Raw genomic sequence first — 24,382 nt, forward strand, 5'->3', positions numbered from 1 at the left:
CATCTTTGCAGAATTGTTGTAATTCAGCTTTATTTGAGGGTTTTCTAGCATGAACCGCCTTTTGAAGGTCATGCCATAGCATCTCAATTGGATTCAGGTCAGGACTTTGACTAGGCCATTCCAAAGTCTTCATTTTGTTTTTCTTCAGCCATTCAGAGGTGGGTTTGCTAGTGTGTTTTGGGTCATTGTCCTGTTGCAGCACCCAAGATCGCTTCAGCTTGAGTTGACGAACAGATGGCCGGACATTCTCCTTCAGGATTTTTTGGTAGACAGTAGAATTCATGGTTCCATCTATCACAGCAAGCCTTCCAGGTCCTGAAGCAGCAAAACAACCCCAGACCATCACACTACCACCACCATATTTTACTGTTGGTATGATGTTCTTTTTCTGAAATGCTGTGTTCCCTTTACACCAGATGTAACGCGACATTTGCCTTCCAAAAAGTTCAACTTTTGTCTCATCAGTCCACAAGGTATTTTCCCAAAAGTCTTGGCAATCATTGAGATGTTTCTTAGCAAAATTGAGACGAGCCCTAATGTTCTTTTTGCTTAACAGTGGTTTGCGTCTTGGAAATCTGCCATGCAGGCCGTTTTTGCCCAGTCTCTTTCTTATGGTGGAGTCGTGAACACTGACCTTAATTGAGGCAAGTGAGGCCTGCAGTTCTTAGACGTTGTCCTGGGGTCTTTGTGACCTCTCGGATGAGTCGTCTCTGCGCTCTTGGGGTAATTTTGGTCGGCCGGCCACTCCTGGGAAGGTTCACCACTGTTCCATGTTTTTGCCATTTGTGGATAATGGCTCTCACTGTGGATCGGTGGAGTCTCAAAGCTTTAGAAATGGCTTTATAACCTTTACCAGACTGATAGATCTCAATTACTTCTGTTCTCATTTGTTCCTGAATTTCTTTGGATCTTGGCATGATGGCAAGAAGCTTTTGAGGTGCTTTTGGTCTACTTCTCTGTGTCAGGCAGCTCCTATTTAAGTGATTTCATGATTGAAACAGGTGTGGCAGTAATCAGGCCTGGGGGTGGCTACGGAAATTGAACTCGGGTGTGATACACCACAGTTAGGTTATTTTTTAACAAGGGGCAATTACTTTTTCACACAGGGCCATGTAGGTTTGGATTTTTTTTCTCCCTAAATAATAAAAAGCATCATTTAAAAACTGCATTTTGTGTTTACTTGTGTTATATTTGACTAATGGTTAAATGTGTTTGATGATCAGAAACATTTTGTGTGACAAACAGGCAAAAGAATAAGAAATCAGGAAGGGGGCAAATAGTTTTTCACACCACTGTATGTATATAGATATGAAGATATGTATGTGTATATATATATGTATATATGTATGTACTGTGTGTATATATATATATATATATATATATATATATATATATATATATATATATATATATATATATATATATATATATATATATATATATATATATATGTAGACTCAAACCCATTATGACAGCAGCAATCCAAGCTGTGAGAAAACAGTAAAAAGGAGGTGTATCAGATGTTGTGGTACATTTTCTAATGCAGCTAGACGAAAACAACTTTGTGACGCTGCCGCCAAATACACAAAACAATTACTTTCACAATCATGTTACATTATTTTCAAATGTTTCCTTTTCTTTTTCATAAGTTCTTTAACACACGACATCGCTGCGAAGCGCAGGTATTTTGCTATATATATATAGATATATATATCACAGCGACACTCATAACAGTAACAAAACAATTACATTGACAATCATGTTACGTTATTTTCAAAATGTTTCCTTTTGTTTCTCTTTCCTTTTTTAACACACTACTCCGCTGCCAAGCATAGGTATTTTGTTATATATATATATAGATATATAGATATAGATATATATATAAATATAGATATATATAAATATGGGAACAACACTCTTATCAATGACAAAACAATTACATTAACAATCATGTTACGTTATTTTTTTAATTTTTCCTTTTCTTTTTCATACCTTCTTTAACACACTACTTCTCCGCTGCGAAGCGCGGGTATCCTGCTAGTATATATATATATATATATATATATATATATATATATATATATATATATATATATATATATATATATATATATATATATATACAGTATACAGTGCGAGCAACTGTTGCTGGGGTGCCAGAATCCATGAAGGAAGAAAATGGAAAACATTATTTGTACAAAATCTTAATTTATTTATCCATTCCTAAATAATTAAATGGGCAGGCTATTTCGTATCAAAGCAATACGCTGTTTGTTAAAACGGATGACTCCCACTCTTACGTGCAAGTCTGCCTGGATATTATGAATTATCGTATCTGTTCAAGTTCTATTTAAATTTTAAATAGAAGGAATTTTTATTATTCGACAGAATATTATTCCGGAATAAATCAACTCAAACCTTAAATAACTTAGGATATATTTTTCTGGAGAGCAAAATATTATGTCTAAATTATACAAGTTAGAAATAAAGTAAACGTTAAAAGAAGAAACATTCAAATTTCTTTACTCTTATGTAATTTTATATAAAAAATAAACTTAAATTTTAAATATCCCAAAAGATTTTGCGCTCCATAAAAATATATCATGTCAAAATTATACAAATTCAAATATGAACATGGTACAAAACCTGGAAATATAAAGGCGACTCCTGTGTGCTGTTTTGTTAGTCTTCATGACTGAGAAGAGCTTCTCACACAGATATGTGCTACCAAACATGCACAAGGTTCGAGCCGCATGTAGACGGAGCTGAGCATTTTTGCAGGAATGGAGTGAATAAACTGTGCAGGCCGTGCAGTATCGTACTTTGCCTTCAGTGTGCCATTACACTGCAGCTCAATCACCTCCATCTGAATCTGCACAGGTGCAGTTTCCACATCGATGGCAAATGGGTTGCGAAACAACTCAAAATTCTTTTTTTGTTCTTCAACGCCACCAAAGCGCCGTGCGAACTCAGTGCGCTCGGTTTATCAGCAAAGTGCGTATTTGGGAACACCGTAGTGCCGACTTGGTTCAACATTACTTGGCAACAGGGAAAGTGGGGCAAGTTGCACTGGTGCATTTGTGTCTCCCATAAAAGTAGCTTCACTTTAAATCACTTTGTGATTTTGCACGGGTGAAAACGTCTAATGAAGTGTCAGATTCTTCTTTAACTCTTCTGCTTTCTGTATCTTGTGCATTGCATTCAGGTCTTTCAGGTTACCTTGATGTTTTGTCTCATAGTGCCGTCTTAGATTAAATTCTGTAATTACAGCCACATTAGCTCCACAAATGAGACACACTGGTTTACCGGCAATGTCAGTAAACATATACTCAGCCTCCCATCGGTTTTTAAAGGCTCTATGTTCAGAATCACCTTTTCTCTTTGGCATCGTGTGGGCTAGCTTTGCAATAACTTGCAGCATCATAAGCTAGACTTGATTAACGCGGTGTTTGGCAAGGCAGCTGAAGCGCTGCATTATGGGATCTGTAGTTTATTGTGTTACCAGCGCTTCATATTCCCGGGCCATTAATAACAATAATATATAAAATGATCTCGCGGGCGGATATAATTACACGCCAGGCCGGATGTGGCCTGTGGGCCTTGAGTTTGACACATATGGACTAAATAGAACTTGAAAAGATATATTTTTTCAAATGTGATCGCGCAATTCAGATGAGTTGACGCGCACTACAGTACAGTAAATCGAGCCCGCGTGCTATTGTGGTTTTGCCTGCGTGCCTCAATAAGTTACCCTCCCCTCGCTCTTACTTTTTTACCGTTCATCTAATGAATACACGGAGTATGGCTTTACCAAAACAATCATTGATCGCGAATAAAGTATCCATTATTCATAAAGCTTCAATTGGTGATCTGTCTTTCTGCGTTAACCACATATTTTTTCATACGTCTCAAACCAAGGGGATGCGAGGCTAAAATGAACCGGGAAGCGCGCGTACATACTCAGTGCATCCCCTCTCGGGAATCGAACCTCGGATGCCGGCGCTAGAGGTGAAGCCTCTACTATTGCGCCACGGCGTGTGGTTTGTCTATTTGAGCATAGCAGTGTAATTCGGTTTTTGTTCAGCACCCTTTGGAACTGTTGCTTTTTGTCTGCGCACTGCTTAAGTTCACGTGAGCCGCTGAATATGGTTTTATATGTCACTCGCTCGCTTCTAATTGTTTCACTGCCTTCTTAATTATATAATGTATGTTTTCTTCAGCAGTTTTTAGAGCTCTTCCTGGTTTTCTACGTACTGCGTGATTACGTGGGAGGCGTGATGATGTCACACGAAACTCCGCCCCCCCCACGGCTTTTGAGCTCAACTCCATTACAGTATATGCAGAAAAATAGCTTCCAGTTATGACCATTATGCGTGGAATTTCAAAATGAAACCTGCCCAACTTTTGTAAGGAAGCTGTAAGGAATGAGCCTGCCAAATTTCAGCCTTCTACCTATACGGGAAGTTGGAGAATTAGTAGTGAGTCAGTCAGTCAGTCAGTCAGTGAGGGCTTTGACTTTTATTAGTATAGATATGCTTACATATAAAATCTGCAGTAGAGTGAATCCGTGAAAGTCGAAGCGTGATATAGCGAGGGATTACTGTATATCGAGAACTGCTGGCTACACCTCCAGTGCTGCAGAGCCCTCCTTTGAAACCCCCTAAAGATTATATATTTTTCCCCAATTGTTGTTACACTGAGAAGTGCATCTTCCACAGAATTGAAAAGGGAAGCAGACTAATGCAATCAGATCTACACTGAGATGTGCATCTTCCACAGAATTGAAAAGGGAAGCAGACTAATGCAGTCAGACCTTTTCATTTTGTCTCCTTTTACAAGTGTGAACATTGAATGAGCTCTGGTATGGTATAGTGAGTTACACTCTGAAGTACAAGAGGAGAATTTTCTCTTAAAAAATACAGATGCTTTTCTTGATAAAGAAGAATCTTCCCTGACTGATTAGTCAGCCTTAAATGAGATATCTTAAGAGGGATATTAAACTCTTTACCTGTAAATTTGACTTTTAGCCTTATGTAAACATCTTATGAACATTTCATTTTATTAGATGTAGACTGTAATTAAAGTTTTTTTTTGTTTTAATGTCATATTTACAGTGCATCGGAAAGTATTCACAGCGCATCACTTTTTCCACATTTTGTTATGTTACAGCCTTATTCTAAAATGGATTAAATTCATTTTTTTCCTCAGAATTCTACACACAACACCCCATAATGACAACGTGAAAAAAGTTTACTTGAGGATTTTGCAAATTTTTAAAAAATCAAAAATCTGAGAAATCACATGTACTGTACATAAGTATTTATAGCCTTTCCTCAATACTTTGTCGATGCACCTTTGGCAGCAATTGCAGCCTCAAGTCTTTTTGAATATGATGCCACAAGCTTGGCACACCTATCCTTGGCCAGTTTCGCCCATTCCTCTTTGCAGCACCTCTCAAGCTCCATCAGGTTGGATGGGAAGCGTCGGTGCACAGCCATTTTAAGATCTCTCCAGAGATGTTCGATCGGATTCAAGTCTGGGCTCTGGCTGGGCCACTCAAGGACATTCACAGAGTTGTCCTGAAGTCACTCCTTTGATATCTTAGCTGTGTGCTTAGGGTCGTTGTCCTGCTGAAAAATGAACCATCATCAAGATGGTCAAGAGCGCTCGCTCCCCACAGCATGATGCTACCACCACCATGCTTCACTGTAGGGATAGTATTGGCCTGGTGATGAGTGGTGCCTGGTTTCCTCCAAACGTGACGCCTGGCATTCACACCAAAGAGTTTTAATCTTTGTCTCATCAGACCAGAGAATTTTGTTTCTCATGGTCTGAGAGTCCTTCAGGTGCCTTTTGGCAAACTCCAGGCGGGCTGCCATGTGCCTTTTACTAAGGAGTGGCTTCCGTCTGGCCACTCTATCACTAGGCCTGATTGGTGGATTGCTACAGAGATGGTTGTCCTTCTGGAAGGTTCTCCTTCTCCACAGAGGACCTATGGAGCTCTGACAGAGTGACCATCAGGTTCTTGGTCACCTCCCTGACTAAGGCCCTTCCCCCACCGATCGCTCAGTTTAGATGGCTGGCCAGCTCTAGGAAGAGTCCTGGTGGTTTTGAACTTCTTCCACTTACTGATGATGGAGGCCACTGTGCTCATTCGGACCTTCAAAGCAGCAGAAATTTTTCTGTAACCTGCCCCAGATTGCCTCGAGACAATCCTGTCTCGGAGGTCTACAGACAATTCCTTTGACTTCATGCTTGGTTTGTGCTCTGACATGAACTGTCAACTGCGGGACCTTATATAGACAGGTGTTGTGCCTTTCCAACTCATGTCCAATCAACTGAATTTACCACAGGTGGACTCCAATTAAGCTGCAGAAACATCTCAAGGATGATCAGGGGAAACAGGATGCACCTGAGCTCAATTTTGAGCTTCATGGCAAAGCCTGTGAATACTTATGTACATGTGCTTTCTCAATTTTTTTATTTTTAATAAAATTGCAAATTTCTCAAGTAAACTTTTTTCACGTTGTCATTATGGGGTGTTGTGTGTAGAATTCTGAGGAAAAAAATGAATTTAATCCATTTTGGAATAAGGCTGTAACATAACAAAATGCGGAAAATGTGATGCGCTGTGAATACTTTCCGGATGCACTGTATATGTATTAGAAATAAATGTTTTGTATGCTTGTTATACTAGATAAAATTATTTAATTGATTTTATTTATTTTAGTAAAAGGTTTTATTTCATGGTGACTTAACAGCATACTGTAAATGATGTTTGCCCCTGCCTTTTGTCCTTTAAGACTACATCGTGCACAAGCATTACATACAGTAATAACCCCTGTGGTCTTATATTGTCATGTGTTCTGTCTGGACTGGTGGCTTCCAGTGCCTTGTCTTTTCCAAACATACAGGTTTTATAAAAATAATAATAATAATAATATATCAAACATGCATCTAAGCAGAAAATAATTTTGGGAAGTTGTAATGAAAATACCTTAAAATCTGTTCAAGAGCAAGACAAGACTCAACTGTACACAAATAGATATGGATTGGTGTGCTGAACAATGGTAGCAAGTGCTCTGGATTGACGAGTCAAAATTTGAAATTTTTGGTTCAAACAATAGCCCGTCTGTCTGTAGAAAGGTTGAAAGAGCTACAGGAGTGAGCGTCTGCAACTGACAGTGAAGCATGTTATAGGTTTACAGCAGGTTTGCTGCTGCACTTCTGCAAATGGAGTTGGTTAATCTGATCAGAATCAGTGGAATCTTTACTGCTAAGATAAAGGCAAAATTCTATCCATCATTCAATACCATGAATCACGCCCGACGCTATAAAAGAATTTTCTTCAGCAAAATGAAAAACAGTTCGTTTTGCAACAGATGGTATGGCCTGATCACAGCATCATCAAGACTGCTTGATTTTATCTGGAGAGACAAAATCAAGTGAGACAGCCAGTTCTCCAAAATGCTTAGAACACACAACCAGCTGATTTTCTTATTAAATTGCATTACAGTACGCGCAAGAATTAATTTAGTTTTAGAGGAATTGGACAGTCAGGGGTCTCACCAATTATTGCCTTGAATTTAGTGTATCGTTACAACTCTTTATGGCATTGTTTTTTGATACTTTGAAAAAAAAAAACATTCATATGCATGTGTGTACAAACAAAATATAGTATAGTTCTTCATTCCTTGTAAAAGGTTACCAAACTCAATCTGACATTCCGTGCAAGTGCTATAGATTTATCTATAAAGTTATTATCAACCTTTGGACTGAATTCTGGATATTACCCTTGCTACGTATGTCCAATGCATTTTAGCTTCTGCCGCTACAAGTTCTTGCACACTCAATTGTACCTTTTTACATCTAGTGCAGTTATTGCTGATTTGGTAATGCTATGAATATCATGAGGCAACAGCATACCATGCACACCAAAGGTTCAACCTTCAGTTCACTTTTTAGTTCTTTCTGTGTGGACTGTCCTATATTACTCTTGACTGTCAATCACCTTCAGTTCTTTAATTTTTACTTATTCTGTAGGGTGTGAAGGCAGTGAAATATTATGTTGAAAACATGCTGTACATGACAAATAATGTACCATTTTTTTTTTAACTTAGATTAGGGGGCTCTGCCCCCAGCTCGCTTTGCTCGGCAATCCCCATGCGGGCGCTCTCGTCTCTGGCACTCGCGTATGGGTAAGAGGATGTACAATTTAAACAGATTTTTATTTTCATGGGAACTGTTACATATGCATAATAGAACTAACTGTTTTACATTACAGCGAGTAATTAACCATAGTTAAAAATAATAAAATGTAATAGATTGAAATAAAATTGTTTCATGTTGCATTTGAGGTATTCGTTGAGTTATACGTTTTCATTGTTTGGCTTTGAAATAACAGCAAATACTTTTTAAACTTCTGTCTTTGATATCTCTGTCTTTCAAAATTATTATCACTGACAATTTGTCACATGTTGGCTTATTATAAATGCGACCATGATCTTTTGAATTCATATACAAATCCAAGAAAACTTCTTTGTCCGTGTTTTGCAGATAAATTTTGTGTAAAGTAAGTTACTTTTGGACTTTAGGATTTGTTTCTATTATTGGCTGTAGAATTTCTAATATGTCCGATCGTTTAACTCTTTCGATTCTCTGTTGCATCGCTTCACCGTGATCATAAATTTAAATCTGACTGAATTGTGGTTTCTTCAAAATTAAACTTGTAGTAACTTTAGTTGTTGCGGGACCACAGATTGTCATAGCATACGGCCATGAATTGTGTAAATTTACGTTTTGAGCATTAATTGTTGTGAACGTGCACAGATGATTGTTGTTTCGAATATTTTGCCTGTAGTGTTTGTGGATTTCACTTTCACCAAATAACAAATCTTTTAATTCTTGCGGATACGTCTCTTCTTTGGGAAGAAACACTACTTTTCTCTGATGGTAACACGAATTAGACGATCTACAAGTCACCAATTTAAACTTTAAAGCAGAACAATATCTACATACTTCTGTCATATCGCCTATGTCCATATATTCGGTCTCTTTTCGCTTTTCCATTATTTCACTGAGTAATAATTTCCGTTTGTTAGCGCTAATGCGATCTTTTTTATCAATTTTTTGAGACTTTAGATTTTTACTACTTTCATAATCTCTAACCTGCTCTGCATGTGTACCGCGCCAACGTTTTTGAACCTTGTTATGACATTCTACTTTGTCTTCTACTCTTTGTCTTTTATTTCCGACCCCACTTGGACATGCTAGGTTTTCAATTCCACTTGGTCCGGCCTGATTATTACTTTCCTTATTTTCTGAATTGTTCTTTTTTGAAATATTTTCTCTCCAACACTTTTGGGCCTCTTTTCGATGTGCTGCCCTTTCTTCTTTGCTTAGTCATTGACGTGTCATCTAGAACGTATAAAATTATTGTCCAGAAAAGGACTGCATCAAAGGAAACAGATTGTATGTCTAAAAATACTGTCCAGAAAAGCTTCTTTAAAGGATAAAGGATGAAACTCAGGACTTTTCATAAACAACTTTAAATGAGGAAAAAGTAAAAAATTATAAGAGCTGAGAGCGCAGGAAGTGTGTCTGACAAAAGCATTCACACAAATCAGGGTTGAGTTGACTGTAGGCATGTTTGAAAATGGTTGAGAGAAAGGTGGGACTTGACAAAATCTCTTGGCAATAGTCTTGTCTCGCGGGACTTGAAAAATCTCTTGGTAAAAAGTCTTGTCTTAAGGTTTCCTTTTATAATAGATAGATACTGTTTATTCCATGCATTATTATGCAGTGTTATCAAGGATTATTAGTTGTCTTTACTGCTCTCAGGTCCTTTTCAAGCATCTCAAGTTCTCCCAGTCTTCTTTTTTCTTTTTTTAGAAGTGATAGTTTGACACAAAATTGTGCCAAGTACTTTTCCTTAAAATGCTAGTTTTTATTGCTTATTTTACTCTTTAAATTACTTGTTGCATTTTCATTGTTATGCACATAGGATGGAAGTCAACTGCAGTGGCTCCAAAAATGTACATTTTATTGTGATTTGTGGAATAATGAAACTGCCCTGTAAACAACACACAAAATGGTACAGGACAATTTAACTTTACATAACCAATACCATTTGATATTAGGTTATGCACAAATGGGGATAAATGCATAGCAAAAGAAACCGTAGACATTCCATTAAAATGCAATTGTATTGTATTGCATCACAGCAGCAAATGGAATCAAACATTAACGTGCAAAGTAATATATTTAATTTGTTAGCTATTATAAATTATTAGCTATTTTTTCTTCTGCTTTGTTCCTGAATTTGGAGGCTGCAAATTTGTTGTGAGTACCTATAATTAGGTCCTTGCAATTATCAACATTTATGTACTGTCCCATCCCTCCTCCTTTTTAACTGCTAAGGATCTCTGTATAGTGCTGCTCCACTTTGAAGCACAGTGAGCTTGTGGCATGGGTCTGGTCAATGGGGTGAGTAAACAGTTTAATAGCATCCTGTATAATATTTGGATTTCTGTTGCTCCATTTGTACAGGTGAAACTTGTTTTAACTGTTTTTTTAGAATTTTTGTTATTTTTCCTCATATGAGTTTTATTTTAGGTGAAGCCTCATCTTTTTTCTAACAATAATTTTATATTAAGATTTAAATAAAATGGCAACTAATTACATTTATCAAAATTAATGTGTACCAGGCAGATATTTTGATGTTTTTGAATACAACTGTGTCTTTCAGTTTAGGAAACATCTCAGATGAGTAAGTTAAAGATGCTTAGTGCCTGTTGGCAAGAAGTGTTCATAAAATCAACACAAATGCATTAAAGTTGGAAGGTATAAAGGAATTTTCAAGGCAGGCCTTTTATCTCTCTCATGGTTAACTTGGCTAAAATAGACATTTGCTACATGGGTGCATATTTTTTCTCATTGTTGAATTTCACCACATTTGTTCTTTTATTTGTTATAAGAAGATGCAGTATGTGGTTGGATGAAGTTTCTTACTTTAGTTCAGTCCTGTAGATGTTGACCCAAGGTTGTTTTGGAGAAGTTGACTAAACCTATTCCATCCATGAGCCACATCTTCATTTTAACAGCCTTTGCAGTAATAGATCAGGGACACTGAGTTGGTCCTGTAAATTACACATCATAAATTGTTATTGAAGCTAAGAAAGGAGCACCAGTCCCAGCTGTGTTTTACATTTACTTGGCTGAAATTAAAGTAGCACTTCCTAATTTTTTCAACATTGATAACCTATTTGATCTTTTTCCCTTTTCAGGGACGGTGTACAAGAGAAAACTGTAAATACCTCCATCCTCCTTCACATTTGAAAACACAGCTAGAAATAAATGGGCGTAACAACCTCATTCAGCAAAAAACAGCTGCAGCAATGTTGGCTCAGCAGATGCAGTTCATGATTCCTGGTACAGCCATGCAGCCAGTAGTAAGTAAACACATAACCAAATTAATTGTTTATATGACTGATAAATCTCTAGTTACTGAATGAGTTTGTAGTTAAGCAGTTTGTCTCCTGGTTTTCCTTCTACCTGCAGATTCTCTCATCAATTGAGAAGTACAGCCTGTTAAATCAATATAGATATTTTTATTGATCCATTCATATCATTTCAGTTTTTTGAATTATTGCACTGAAAATAGATTTTCAGGAACCTAAAGCAGTTGAAAAATCTCTGAATGATCTTTTCCCCACAAAAACGAAAAGTGAGGCGTACAGTAAATGACTAACAGTTTGTTTAGAAATCTTTTCGGCAAACTGCATAAAGGTACAGCACAGTTTGAATCATGAGGCTTTTTAATCTTCATTACACTGGGATTGGTGAGAATACACACAGTTTTTTGCAGGAAAGCAAAATCATATTTTTCATTGGCTCACATCTCATGGTGAGCATGATGAACCATACTTAGACAAGCAGTTCTTTTTTTTTGGGTGGAATATATATTAATTTATTTTATTGATACTTCACTAATTGGGAATCAACGTGTCTGTACTGATTACTGTACAGTGAATCAGCTGTACATTTTACAAACTGCTGAAGATTTTGTGATGTTCAAGAAATTCACAGTATGTATGTGAGGATCTGAATTTGATTCACAATGGTGGATTCCAGTAAAAAGCATTAATTGTTTTCTCCACGAGCAAACCTTCATTTGCCTGTTTGGAAGCATTTTATGCTCACCAAAGGCAAAATGCATATATTGCATACTGTATGCAAAGGCAGAGATTCTGTTCAGGAGGAATGCAAGAAATATGTTCCAACACTTAAAAAGACGTAATTTTTCCTTCAAGGTAAGTGATTTAACTGCTGACAAGGTGACATGGAACACTACTAGTGCTGGAGTTTTCAAACGGGGGACTGCCATTGTCATGCTGCGCTTGGGGGTCCACAGCAGCCCTGCTGAGGTTGAGGTTCTTAAAATAATGAAGCCAAATTTTTAAGGTCTCATTTAGTTTTTGAATAAGTTGTTACTTCAACACTGTAATCCCTGAAGCGTGCATTTTTTTTGTTGTCCTGGACCACCTTAATTTTTCTTACAGTTCCTTATCTCTGAATCAGTTTTCCAGTGATAAGCACTTTGTTTTGCAAATGTGTCAATTAGCAGCGTTCAGAATGCACTCAGCCAGCTGAAGTCACCACAAAGCGAAATTCAAGTCTGTGTGGATGTTTTTATCTGGCAATGAGTTGTTGGGAATTGTATAGGTAGATGTTTGAATGCCTGTGTGTGTTTGCACATTTCATAGTGAAAACATTCCTGTCTTTCAAATCCACTCACTCGAGGTAGAGCTGCTATTATTATTATTATTATTATTATTATTATTATTATTATTATTATTATTATTATATATTCAAAACATACATCTGATTTGAGTCTGTAACAGCATGTGTAACTTTATGATACTTGTAAACATTAACACTGAAGGGATAAAAGCAGACACAAACGCTAGTTAATCATTTTTGCTTGGTATCTTGTCACTTTTATGTTTTTTTATATATGTATTCAGTTTTATTCTTGCATAAAAGTAAGATCTTTGTGAATGTGTTTATTGTATACTCCAGTAACCACTTGAATGACATTAAATCTGTCTCTCGCTCTCTCTTGTGCACGCACACACACTTGAATGCATGAAAATGTCCTTATTTGAAAATGCAGTCTTTCAAGGGAGAGGTGGAGGTCTTGGAACAGGAACTTGTCAAATCACCTTTTTTGTAAGAAGCGACAACAAAGTTCCTGTGCAAGACGAGCCAAGAACTCTTTTCTTTTCTCAGTGGACCTTTTCCATGCCCTGTACAGTACATGTGCATTCATCATCGCCAGGCCAAGCATGTTGTAAAACTGGCAAAAGGTGGATGTTACACATAACAGCTGATGCTGTTTCTTCATGCACAGTTTTACCTCTCCTGCCTATCGTATGGTGCTCCCATCTCACCCAACCTGCACTGTTTTGTACATTGTCCATCACCCCAGCCAATTCAGAGTCTCCCTCTGCTTACTTGGGGTCCAAGATAACTCCACCCTCTTGCTCCCCACCTCTTTGCAATGCCCCAGATTTGAGACTGACCAGAAACCACACACTAAATCAAAGTGGTTTTTGTGAAAAAGAGCATCTTAACAGGTGAGTACTCGCTTTCTCACCCCTTACACTCCCCAGTGAGATGTTTGCACAGTGTGTGGCTCTCTCTCAGGTCTGCCAATATTGCAGAGTTTTTAGTTTTTGTAAATATTTAGTGTACCATCATTTTTATGACATAACTAGAAATGGTCAAATTAACGCAGGAGAATATGCAGTTAGGAACAGTGATTGATAAATATTAACAATTATTAATAATAAACACATTTAACATTTAATTTTAGTGTTTACTAATATTAATCACCAATGGAAAGCTTTTGTTTTGAACAGTCTTGTCATATTCTGGAGCCTTCATCCTTCCTTAACACTAAAATCCCTGAAACCTACGAAAAAAGTCAATGCCGGGACACCTTAAATTCCCTCATACCTCTTCATCAGCGTCTTTGTTTTGCAAATGTGTCAGTCAGCACAAACAGCCTGCTATCCCATCCCCCACCAACGCAGGACACAAAGTTCTCCCAGCTCAAGTCTGTTTATCTGGGTGTGAGGTATCTGGAATTGTATAAGGTACATAATATAACGCTATTTGGAATACATACATTTCATGTGTGTTCTGTTTCTACAACAATCTGGACAATCTGGGTAAAGTAGGATGACAGGAAATTTGAGGCAAGAAATGTTGAACACATAACTAAAACAGAAACTTTTTTCATGTTATAGTAATAACGACAAAATATTGACTTGAAGTGTATAATGTGTGAAGACTGAAGTCCAAATATCAAATAAACCCTTCCACAAAAGGTATAACAAAACAAGTGCACTTTTATTCAAGAATATAACCAAAGAAAAAGAAATCATTCAATTTGCATGTTGTTGTCAATGAGTAAAAACCCAAGCACAAATATTATTCATTACAAAGTCAACATGTCTGCTTGGGTAGTGCAGAGGTAAGAACTGGTACCTCATAATCAAGAGGTTGCAGGTTCAAGCACGGGCCTTCCCTGTTTTGAGTAGTGAGCTGCTATTATGATTATTACTACTATATAATAAAAACATTTTAGCCTGTAACACCCGGTGTAAATTTTTGCTGCCTGTAAAAGATACAGCTGAAGGGATATAAACAGACACACAAACACTGGTGAATAATGTCTTCTTGGTATCTTGTTGTCACTTGAATTTTTTGTTAATCAGTTTTATTCTTGAATTAAAACACATTTGTTTCGTTATACCTTTGCAAAAGTGTTTATTTTATATTACAGCAACCACTTGAATGACATCAAATCTGTCTCTGCATCTCTCATGCATGCACATACATCCATGCATGAAAACATCGCTATTTGAAAACACTATGACATTTGAATATGTTTTCTTTTTTGTTTGATCTTGCCCAATCTCCATGTTATACTGCATGGTACTGAGAGTGCAGACAGACTTCTTCTTTTTGGGCATGCGTCAACATGGTACTGCCAGATCTAAACACTAGCTTGGAGAATTGCTTGTGCACTAAAGTGACTTCAGCTGCAAGTGGAATTTCCTGTCTCACTTTATTTATGGTGCCAAGCAGAGTTGTGTGACAGCGAAGCAGTCTATTAGCCAGCGAAAATGACATGAAGAAGTTGTCTGTTGTTATGGTTCTGTCTTTGTACAGAAACGGCTCCATAAGCTTCATGACCACAGTCTCTGAAAGTCTTTCTCCTGTGGGACGACTGGGATCGTTTCCTAAATAAGGAGTGGCATTGCACATGTACTTCGTCTGTAAAATCTGCTGCAATCCAAAACTTTATGCCAAATTTGTCAGGCCTGGTTGAGATATATTGCATGAAAGGACAACGGACTTTAGTTGGAAACAGTTGCTCGGAAACAGTAGTATGTTGCCCTGGGTTGTAACTTAAAACACAGTTCTCAACAAAACTTTGCCAGATGTCTGCGATTGCAGAAAATCAAACATTTTTCACACGTTCTGCACAGGTGTCTTTGATGTCAAAGCACAAATGCCACATGATAGTCTGATAGCAGTCACGGGGCATTGCCTCTTTGTTTGCCAGTACAACAAATAGTTCTGACCAGGCATCAACCACAGCACCAAATGTGGTCATCGCTGCTCTAGTGAAAAAATGGAGATAGACTCCATCAACTCATAGAGTAAGAGGCAAGTTCGTGTACCATGTGAACGTGACTGAGAGAACAAAACTGGAAAAAAAAAACAACAAACTTTTACAGGTAGCAAAAATTTACACTAGGTGTTACAGACTCAAATCAAATGTATGTTTTTATTATATAATAGTAATAATCATAATAGCAGCTCACTACTCAAAACAGGGAAAGGCCGTGCTCAAACCCACCATCTTTTGATTATGAGGCAGCAGATCTTACCTCTGCACCAGCCAAGCAGACACGTTGGCTTTCTATCGATTTATATTTGGGCTTGGGTTTTTACTCATTGACAGCAATATGTAAATTGAATGCTTTATTTTTCATCGGTTATTTTCTTGAATAAAAGTGTATGTGTTTTGTTATACCTTTTGTGAAAGTGATTATTTGATATTTGGACTTAAGTCTTCACATATTATACACTTCACATCAGCATTTTGTCATTATTACTATAATATGAAAAAAGTTTGTTTTAGTTATGTGTTCACCATTTCTTTCCTCATATTTCTTGTCATCCTACATTTACCCAGATCATTGTAGACACGGAACACACATGAAATGTATGTATTCCAAATTATGATATATTATTTACCGTGTACAATTCCAGACACCTCACACCCAGATTAACAGACTTGAACTCTCAGAATTTTGTGTCCGAGTTCAGCTGTGTTGGTAGGGGATGGGATAGCAGACTGCTTGCTGCTTGTACAGATTGACACATTTGCAAAACAAAGTTGAAGAGTTGCGAAGGAATTTAAGGTGACTCAGCATTACAACTTTTTTTGTAGGCTTCAGGGATTCTAGTGTTAAAAAAGAAATACAGGAACAGGAAGAAACTAAAGGGTAAACTATATAGCCAAGAACCAGACTGAGCCAGGCAAACTGACATGGAGATTTTTGTTTTTTTGCCATTAATTGAGTATGTAACTTCTTAATACTTCTTTTGATCTGCATTCACATGTAACTGAATAAAACTTTTATTCCATATTAAACCACACTACTGTTCTTACACTTTTTCAATAAATTATTACTTATGTATGTCTTAAATAAGAAAAACTAATAGACACACATCCACACAAACAGTAATCTCTTTTTAAAATCTCAAAATACAATATTAGGGATGAGAGAATTGTATCGCCTTTAGTGCCTAATATGTTTTCAGTGCTTAACAGTTTATGCCCAAACAAAATGTGATACTTCAAAATATTCAATTCCAAGAGGGAAAATGTTTAAAAACACAGGCCTAGAGATACAAAAAAATGGATCACAATCAGTATGTGTCAGTTGTTTACTGTAGTTAAGCATTAACTTAAATCTTGAAATGTCTACCATTAACCCAACTCATGTTGTGTTACTACTGTTAGCAGTAACTAAGATCCAAGATCTTGTTCTGCTTTTCAATATTTTGTTTATTCTAGTGGGCAACCCAGACCAGATGGTAAAAGAGCCTTGGCTTATAAAGCTTTGGGATCCCATGTAATACACTGTTTACATTTAGACAAGTGATACTCTAAACTTAGAGAATATATTTAGAACAAATAAATTGTAGCTGCATTGTTTTCTTGGCCTTAAATGTGTAACACAGACATTTTTAGTCATACTTTTTAGTTATGCTAATTTACAATTTTTAAATGTCTTCCTTTTTTACGAGTATCATCCTTGTTAGACTCCCACAAACCCCCAAGCACAGCATGGAAGCCCCCATTTTTGATCACCCATGGTTTATTGTAGTCTATTCAGAATTAGGTTATAGGCAGATTTGTTAACTTATTTGGAAAAATACGTTTTTCGAAAAGGGCACAGGTCTTATTATTTTGAATTGAATCCAATTACAAATTGTCAGGTACAAATCGAGACTCGAATTTAATTGACAAGTCATCATTAATGTACAGCTCCTAATGATCAGTGATTGTATTTGTGTATAATAATGAAAATTTCAAGCCTTCTCCATAACATCCTTGGGACTAGTTGTTTTATAGGCATTTAAAAAACTGGATAAGAATTTAGGCAGAATATAGAGAAAAGGCACACAATTGTGTTTTGATATTCTGAACTGTATCTGGGTCCACATGATTTTATTTATTAGAAATGTAATGATTAGAATAAACTTCAAAAAAACTTCCATTTATCTGATGTGAATGAATAAAATAAATATTAAATAAATAAAATAAAAATTTAAAGCAAATGTATTGTGACTCTAAAGTAATTGTGTTTCTGTGAAGTTTCTCTATGATGAGTCAAACTGAAATATTGTCAGTGAAGATGCAAAAAGCTCCAAGACTCTAACTGAAGTTAGTGTAGGAGCTTGCACAAAATCCAATTGGGAAAAAAAAATTACAGTGGTATCCAGCAGACCCCCGTGACCCTGTATTCGGATTCAGCGGGTTAGATAATGGATGGATTTATTATAAGACATTTATGAAAAAATCACTTCTCTGAATCTGGATGTCGGTCAACGTTTCTGAAATACTGTTATTTAGGCATTTGTATAAAATTTTATATTGAATGACAACTGTATGTAAAATTTTGTTTTTCATTATTTTCAAATAAGTAGAATGTTTCTAAATAATCAAAATATTTTTGCCTGAGTGTATACAGTGCTGAATAGATTTATGTTATCACCATAATGCACACATTAATTATTTTTTATTGTTCGCATTCATTTTCCACTTGACTAATTGATTAAATAGTAATCAATAGAATGACTCGTGCTTGTTTTTATTAACATTAATTCACAGCATTGTATTGCTATCTTTGTGAGTAATAAACTGTAAGTTTGCAGTAAACAAAACTGACATTCATAGCATAATTTATACATACAGTGATGGTTGGCATTTGTTCTTTCTTGGGAATTAGCCATTTATTACCATTAAATTGTGTGTTCAAAGTATATGTGCATTTTTATAAGAAACTAGTAGATACCCTTAAGTTCAGAGGATTAGAAATAAATAAACATATGTAGCTTATTGAATGAATTAATTCAGCATCACAAATTTTGAGGTGCCCCATCACTGTCTTCAAAGCTATGCTTTATCTATGTGTGGAAAGTCATGATTATAAACAATTTTCTTAACGCCTTATGCCTTATATACTGTACACAGTGCAGTCAGAAATAATCTAAACATTACCCAGTACACACAAAGATTATTTCAGGTTGGTAAACAAGTGTATAATTGTTTACTACTGAGAAATTTACTGTTTTATTCCCATGATGGCGAATGCCTCTAATTCACCTATACACTTGTTCATAGTAGATGATTCTGTACTTGATTACAACACTCATTTGCTGTTTAGAGCAGTTTGCAACTGGAAAACTTCTTTCTCTGAGAAAATGGGAGTAGTAAATGGAATGCCATAATCAATGCTACCTACAATTAGTATTCCAAGGCAAGCATAACTTTAATTGCAATTAATATACAGTTAATTGTTCAGCCCTACTTTGTGCATTAACTTCTACATAGCACCTGTTTTCCAGCTTGCAATATAACAGCCATATACAGTACTGTGCTCCCACTGAACATTTTTTAAACGTGTGCCTTTGACACTTTGACATTTAATGTTATATAAGAAATGTTATAATGAAAAATTGCATCCATTTTGTTTTTGATTACTTTTTTTTTACCCATTACATGGAACATTTTTGCCAAAAAAACATCATTACTGGAACATGACATACAGAAAAAAAGTGTTTGTTTTTTGTTTTTTTTCCCACGCAGTTAGATAAGTGGATACACATGGTTCTGTTCCTTATACAAACTTAACTCAACTGAAAGTTTTGACAAATAAAAGCAATATAACATATGTGAGCAATTATTTGTTTATTGAATATTTCAAAAGATATTGTCAATAATTACTTTAAACTAGTGTTATACAGGACACCACCTGGAGAAATCTTCATTTTTAGCACATCAGGGAGCTGCTTTTGTTACTATCCAGTAGCTGCCCTCACATCCACACAACAATCAAAATGATGAGCTAGTTAGGTAAAAGGTATATGATTAGTTCATGCATGCTTCATCTTACTATAGCCAAATTTGAATGTTAACATGCAATTACATGTCCTAAAACTGAGTTTGTGTCAGTGATTGAATTTATATGAATACGTTTGCATTGAAGACAATGCATGTTATAATAATAATCGTGGACAGTGACATCAGATGGCAGCATGGCTCCATCTACTTTTAGTTTATTATTTTTAAAATGTAATTTTGTGTCATGACATCATACAGCTTACAAAATTTAACAACTCAAAATACAAATTTTATTTCCTTGTTTAAACTTAAAACTACTGATTTTGAAGGGGTCACTTTAAACCCATGTTAAGATAATTTGCACTGTCTATTAACGTGCTTTTCAGAATACTCACATATGTGTTTTACAGATTTTAAACTTCTGAACCATGAAAAAAATATAATGCAGAAATGCAAAACATTAGCAAAATAAAGTACTACAAACCACTAATAATCAAAGATATTGTAAGGCCAGAATGCTGTCAACAAGGAACACATTTGTGCTGTGATTTAATGTATGCATGCAGATACTTTCCACATTCTATGATAGTGATACTGATAATAAGGCAGCCCTTATTAATAGATTAACCATTCAGCAAAATAAGCACACATTTTTAAAAAAAGTAGGAGAAACCTTGGGTATAAAGAAGGTGTAAGTAGGCACCAGTAAGCATTATTTTTGTTTTTTATTTTTATTATCTTTTCATCTATATATGTTGCTATATATCTTCAAGGTTAAAAATAGATTTGCACACTCAAATCACATACTAATCGTGAAAAGTGGTGATTACAATATTCCATTGATCATTGATCTAGCTTTCCAAGTAACAGACTACTCTAAACATTAAATACAGTAAGTGCTGTAATCAATTAAAGATAACATTCATTAACTTTTACACCAATATATGTTCCTGTGTTTGAACGACACGGGCAGATGGGGAGTGTCTGATGATTGCATATAGCGCCGAAGTTGGTCTTTACCATTCTTTCCTCTGCATGTCCTGGGGTGCAAACGAAAAAGCATACAGCAACATGCGGGGACTGGCAGGAACACTCAATAAAACTGAATAAAAAGAAAAACAAGTGACGGTGAGATACGAAGAAGGCAGCTTCGCAGCGTTTGTGTGTCAGAACCGGGGGGGGAGGGGGTGGCGTTAGTATGCATCGTGGTACACTGCAGAGCTATAGCGTCTTTAGTGAAAACAGCCGTGTCAGATGGGGTTGTATGGATTGATTCTGAACGCGACTGAGAGAGTGAAAAGTGAATAAAAAAAAAAAAAAAGCTAACCTTTACAAAGATCATAAATTGCACCGGCTGTTACAGACAAATCAAATGTATGTTTTTATTCTAAAACAGTAAGACTAAGAGCAGTTTACTTCTCAAAACGGAAGGGCGCAGGATCGAACCCGTGACCCTTGATTCCCAAGCGGGGGCTGAATCTATTGAACCACGGAGTCAGTTATAGTAAACTCGTGTCAATGTCGCATGTTAAGGCGGCTTTTTGTTTCTGCAGTTATATGATTGAATAAAAGTGCAATTGTGTTATTCTTGTGAAAATGTTTCTTTGCTATTTTGACTTCAGGCTTCATACATTATATAGTTTATGCCTACATTTTGTCATCTACTACTAGAATATAAAAAAAGTTTCTGTTTTAACAATGTGTTGACACAGATTACTGTAGAAACGGAACAGACATGAAATGCGTGTGTTCCAAACAACGATCTATTATTTCCACTCTAAAACTCCACTTCACTCCCAGATACTCAATCAAGGCATGAGCTGGGAGAAGTTCGTGCACGTTCTAAATTGGTGGGGGATGGAATAGCGGCTGCTCCTAGCTTCTCTTTATCAGCACATTTAGAGAACAAAGGACGCTGGCGGAGAGGTGTGAAGGGATTTAAGAAGCAGTTTAAGGTGGGACGGAATTACGAGTTTTTTCGTAGGCTCTGGTAATTCTAGTGTTAAGCAAGAATGCAATCTGAGGGACTTGGATAATATGACTACTAAAGTGCCTGGGCTGAACACATTTTTAGGAATCCAGTCCCTAACAATATTTTTTAAAAGTGCAAGTTTATTTATCATATGTTTGGAGCAGAAGATGCAGGACTCAAGAGATTTCCCAGACCTCATGGAGGTTAGAAAGTAGGAGAAGAATATACTAATATACAGGCCTTTGACACCAAAAGCTCTAAGAGGGCTAATGATGTGAGAAATGAAGAGAACTGACCAGAGTAGAATACAATTGAAAAAAGTTTTTACATTTCATTGTGGTTAGTAATAAAGGACACCATCTTTGGTTTTAGTGGTTTAAATCATAGCGAATTAATCATGCTGCTGAAGGTTAAATTTAGTTTATGGTGTCTGAATCCAGAAACATATTAAGATGCCCTAGTGCAGTGAACCTAAAACTCACTATGGTATACTGTATTAATTCCCAAGTAGAAATGTTCTTTTTCAATTACCCCAACTTACTCAGAGTTTTAGGGGCAGAGTGCAGGGTCAACTATTTGTATAGCACCCCTGGAGCAATTGCAGGTTATGGGCCTTGCTCAAGGGCTCAACAGAGTAGCATTCCTTCTGTCCCTGATGAAATTTGAACTGGCAACATTCGATTTAGCTCTAACCAATTTCACTCCAACCAGTTTCTTAATGAGATGCTGATTCTTGCTGTTAATTAAACCCGTCATTTAATTCCATAGCTTGTTGCTGCTTTCATTCTGCAACAGCAGACATTTCCAAAACTGTTGATTTTCTGTTTTACTGAGACTTTCACCTTTCTTTATTTGCAGCTATTGTGTAATGGGCACAGGTTAGCTGATCATGTGGTGACTTGTTTTGTGTCTCATTATTGTTTAGCTGCTAATTAAGGAAAAAGAATCAGCTAGGGGGTCTGAGTCATGTCAATTAAAACAAAGGCAAAAGAAGTTAATTAGCAGCAAAAACTGATCACTAACTAAGGAGATGGTTAGAATGAAAACCTGCACCCACTGTGACCCTACAGGACCGGAGTTCAACACCCCTGCTGTAAAGACAGAAATGTCTGAATTTATGCAGCAGTTGCAGTGCATTATATAGTTCACACAGTGTAAGTGCGTGTGACAATGTAACAAAACTTAGTCATTTTAATTGAAATTTAATTTAGATTATCCTTGACCTGCATACTAGCAGTAATGTTTATTTTATTCAAAATTAGTTAACTTTCTTATTTTTTCCAGGATATTATATTAGACATAAACTTAGTGTCACCTTAGTCTGTTTATTAACACTAGAATTACCAGAGCCTACGAAAAAACTCGTAGATCCGTCCCACCTTAATCATTTCTTAAAACCGTTCTCACCTCTCCGCCAGCGTCTTTTGTTAATCTAAATGTGCTGATAAAGAAAAGTTGCAAACTTCTTCCAGCTTATGCCTTAATTGATTATCTGGGAGTGAAGTGGAGTTTTAGAGTAGAAATAATAGATTATTATTTGGAATACACGCATTTCACGTGTGTTCCGTTTCTACAGTAATCCGTGTAAACACATTTTTAAAACAAACGTTTTTCATATTGTAGTAGTAAATGACAAAATGTAGGCATAAACTATATAATGTATGAAGCCTGAAGTCCAAATATCAAAGAAACAGTTTCACAAAAGGTACAAATATAACAGAACAAGTATGCTTTTATTCAAAAATATAACTGCAGAAAAAAGCCGCCTTAGCATGCCACATTGACACATACTCATTACAACTGCCACGGTAGCGTAATGGTATCAGCTGCTGACTAGTAATCAAAAGGTCATGAGTTCAATCCCGCACAATTCAGTTTTGAGAAGTAAACTGTTCTTATTCTTATTATTTTAAAATAAAAACATACATTTGATTTCAGTGTGTAACAGCCAGTGTAATTTATGATACTTGTAAAGGTTAGTTTTTTTTTATTCACTTTTCATTCTCTCAGTCGTGTTCAAGATCCTTCCCTAAACCCCTAATCTGACACTGCTTTTTTCACATAAAGATGCCCTGATTTCAGTCAGTCTGTAAGAGCCAGTGTAAATGCATGATAATTGTAAAGGTTAGCTTTATTTTTTTTTTTAGTCAGTTCCATTCTCTGTCGCGTTCACGATCCCCACCCCCATCTGACACTGCTGTTTTCACATAAAGACGCGCTATAGCTCAAATGTGATTTATTTGGAGACGTGCAATAGCTCGAATGTTATTTATATTGGAAAAAAAGTACAGTGTCAGGTGCTCATTCAGTGTAATAAGAACCATAGCACAGAGAGATGTGTACACTGCAACAAGTACACATGTCTTGAATGTGGGAATTGTTAATATTTGAATGTGATGATTTTATATAGCACGGAGCGGAAATCAGCAGTTCTTAGTATTGCACCATGCAAGCTGTCGTATCAACTGCCTATTGTAACTTGCTTTATTTTTTCTTCACTTATAGTCTAGAATAAAAGTGCACTTGTTTTGTTATACTTGTACACCAACATATGTTCCTGTGTTTGAGCGACACGGGCATGCTCAAAAAATAGATGTGTAATGCCACGAAAAGTGCACGCAGGCACTGCAGTTCGCAAGCATTGGTACGAGAATGCAGTCACTAGTACGCTGCAGAGCTACAGCGCATCTTTATGT

At 36.3% G+C, this 24,382-nt stretch overlaps 1 protein-coding gene across 12 annotated transcripts in view; it reads left to right on the forward strand.

Moving 5' to 3' along the window:
• The window catches only part of mbnl2 (muscleblind-like splicing regulator 2), a 253,869-nt gene that overhangs the window by 147,863 nt on the left and 81,624 nt on the right, over nt 1-24,382 (forward strand). For all 12 annotated transcript variants that reach the window (XM_039745406.1, XM_039745415.1, XM_039745417.1 and 9 more), the window contains one exon: nt 11,286-11,450. In XM_039745406.1, the coding sequence (XP_039601340.1) occupies nt 11,286-11,450 (165 nt within the window). The remainder of the gene's footprint in view (nt 1-11,285; nt 11,451-24,382) is intronic.

The sequence above is a fragment of the Polypterus senegalus genome, chromosome 2 (assembly GCF_016835505.1).
Source record: "Polypterus senegalus isolate Bchr_013 chromosome 2, ASM1683550v1, whole genome shotgun sequence".
Taxonomy (NCBI): domain Eukaryota; kingdom Metazoa; phylum Chordata; class Cladistia; order Polypteriformes; family Polypteridae; genus Polypterus; species Polypterus senegalus.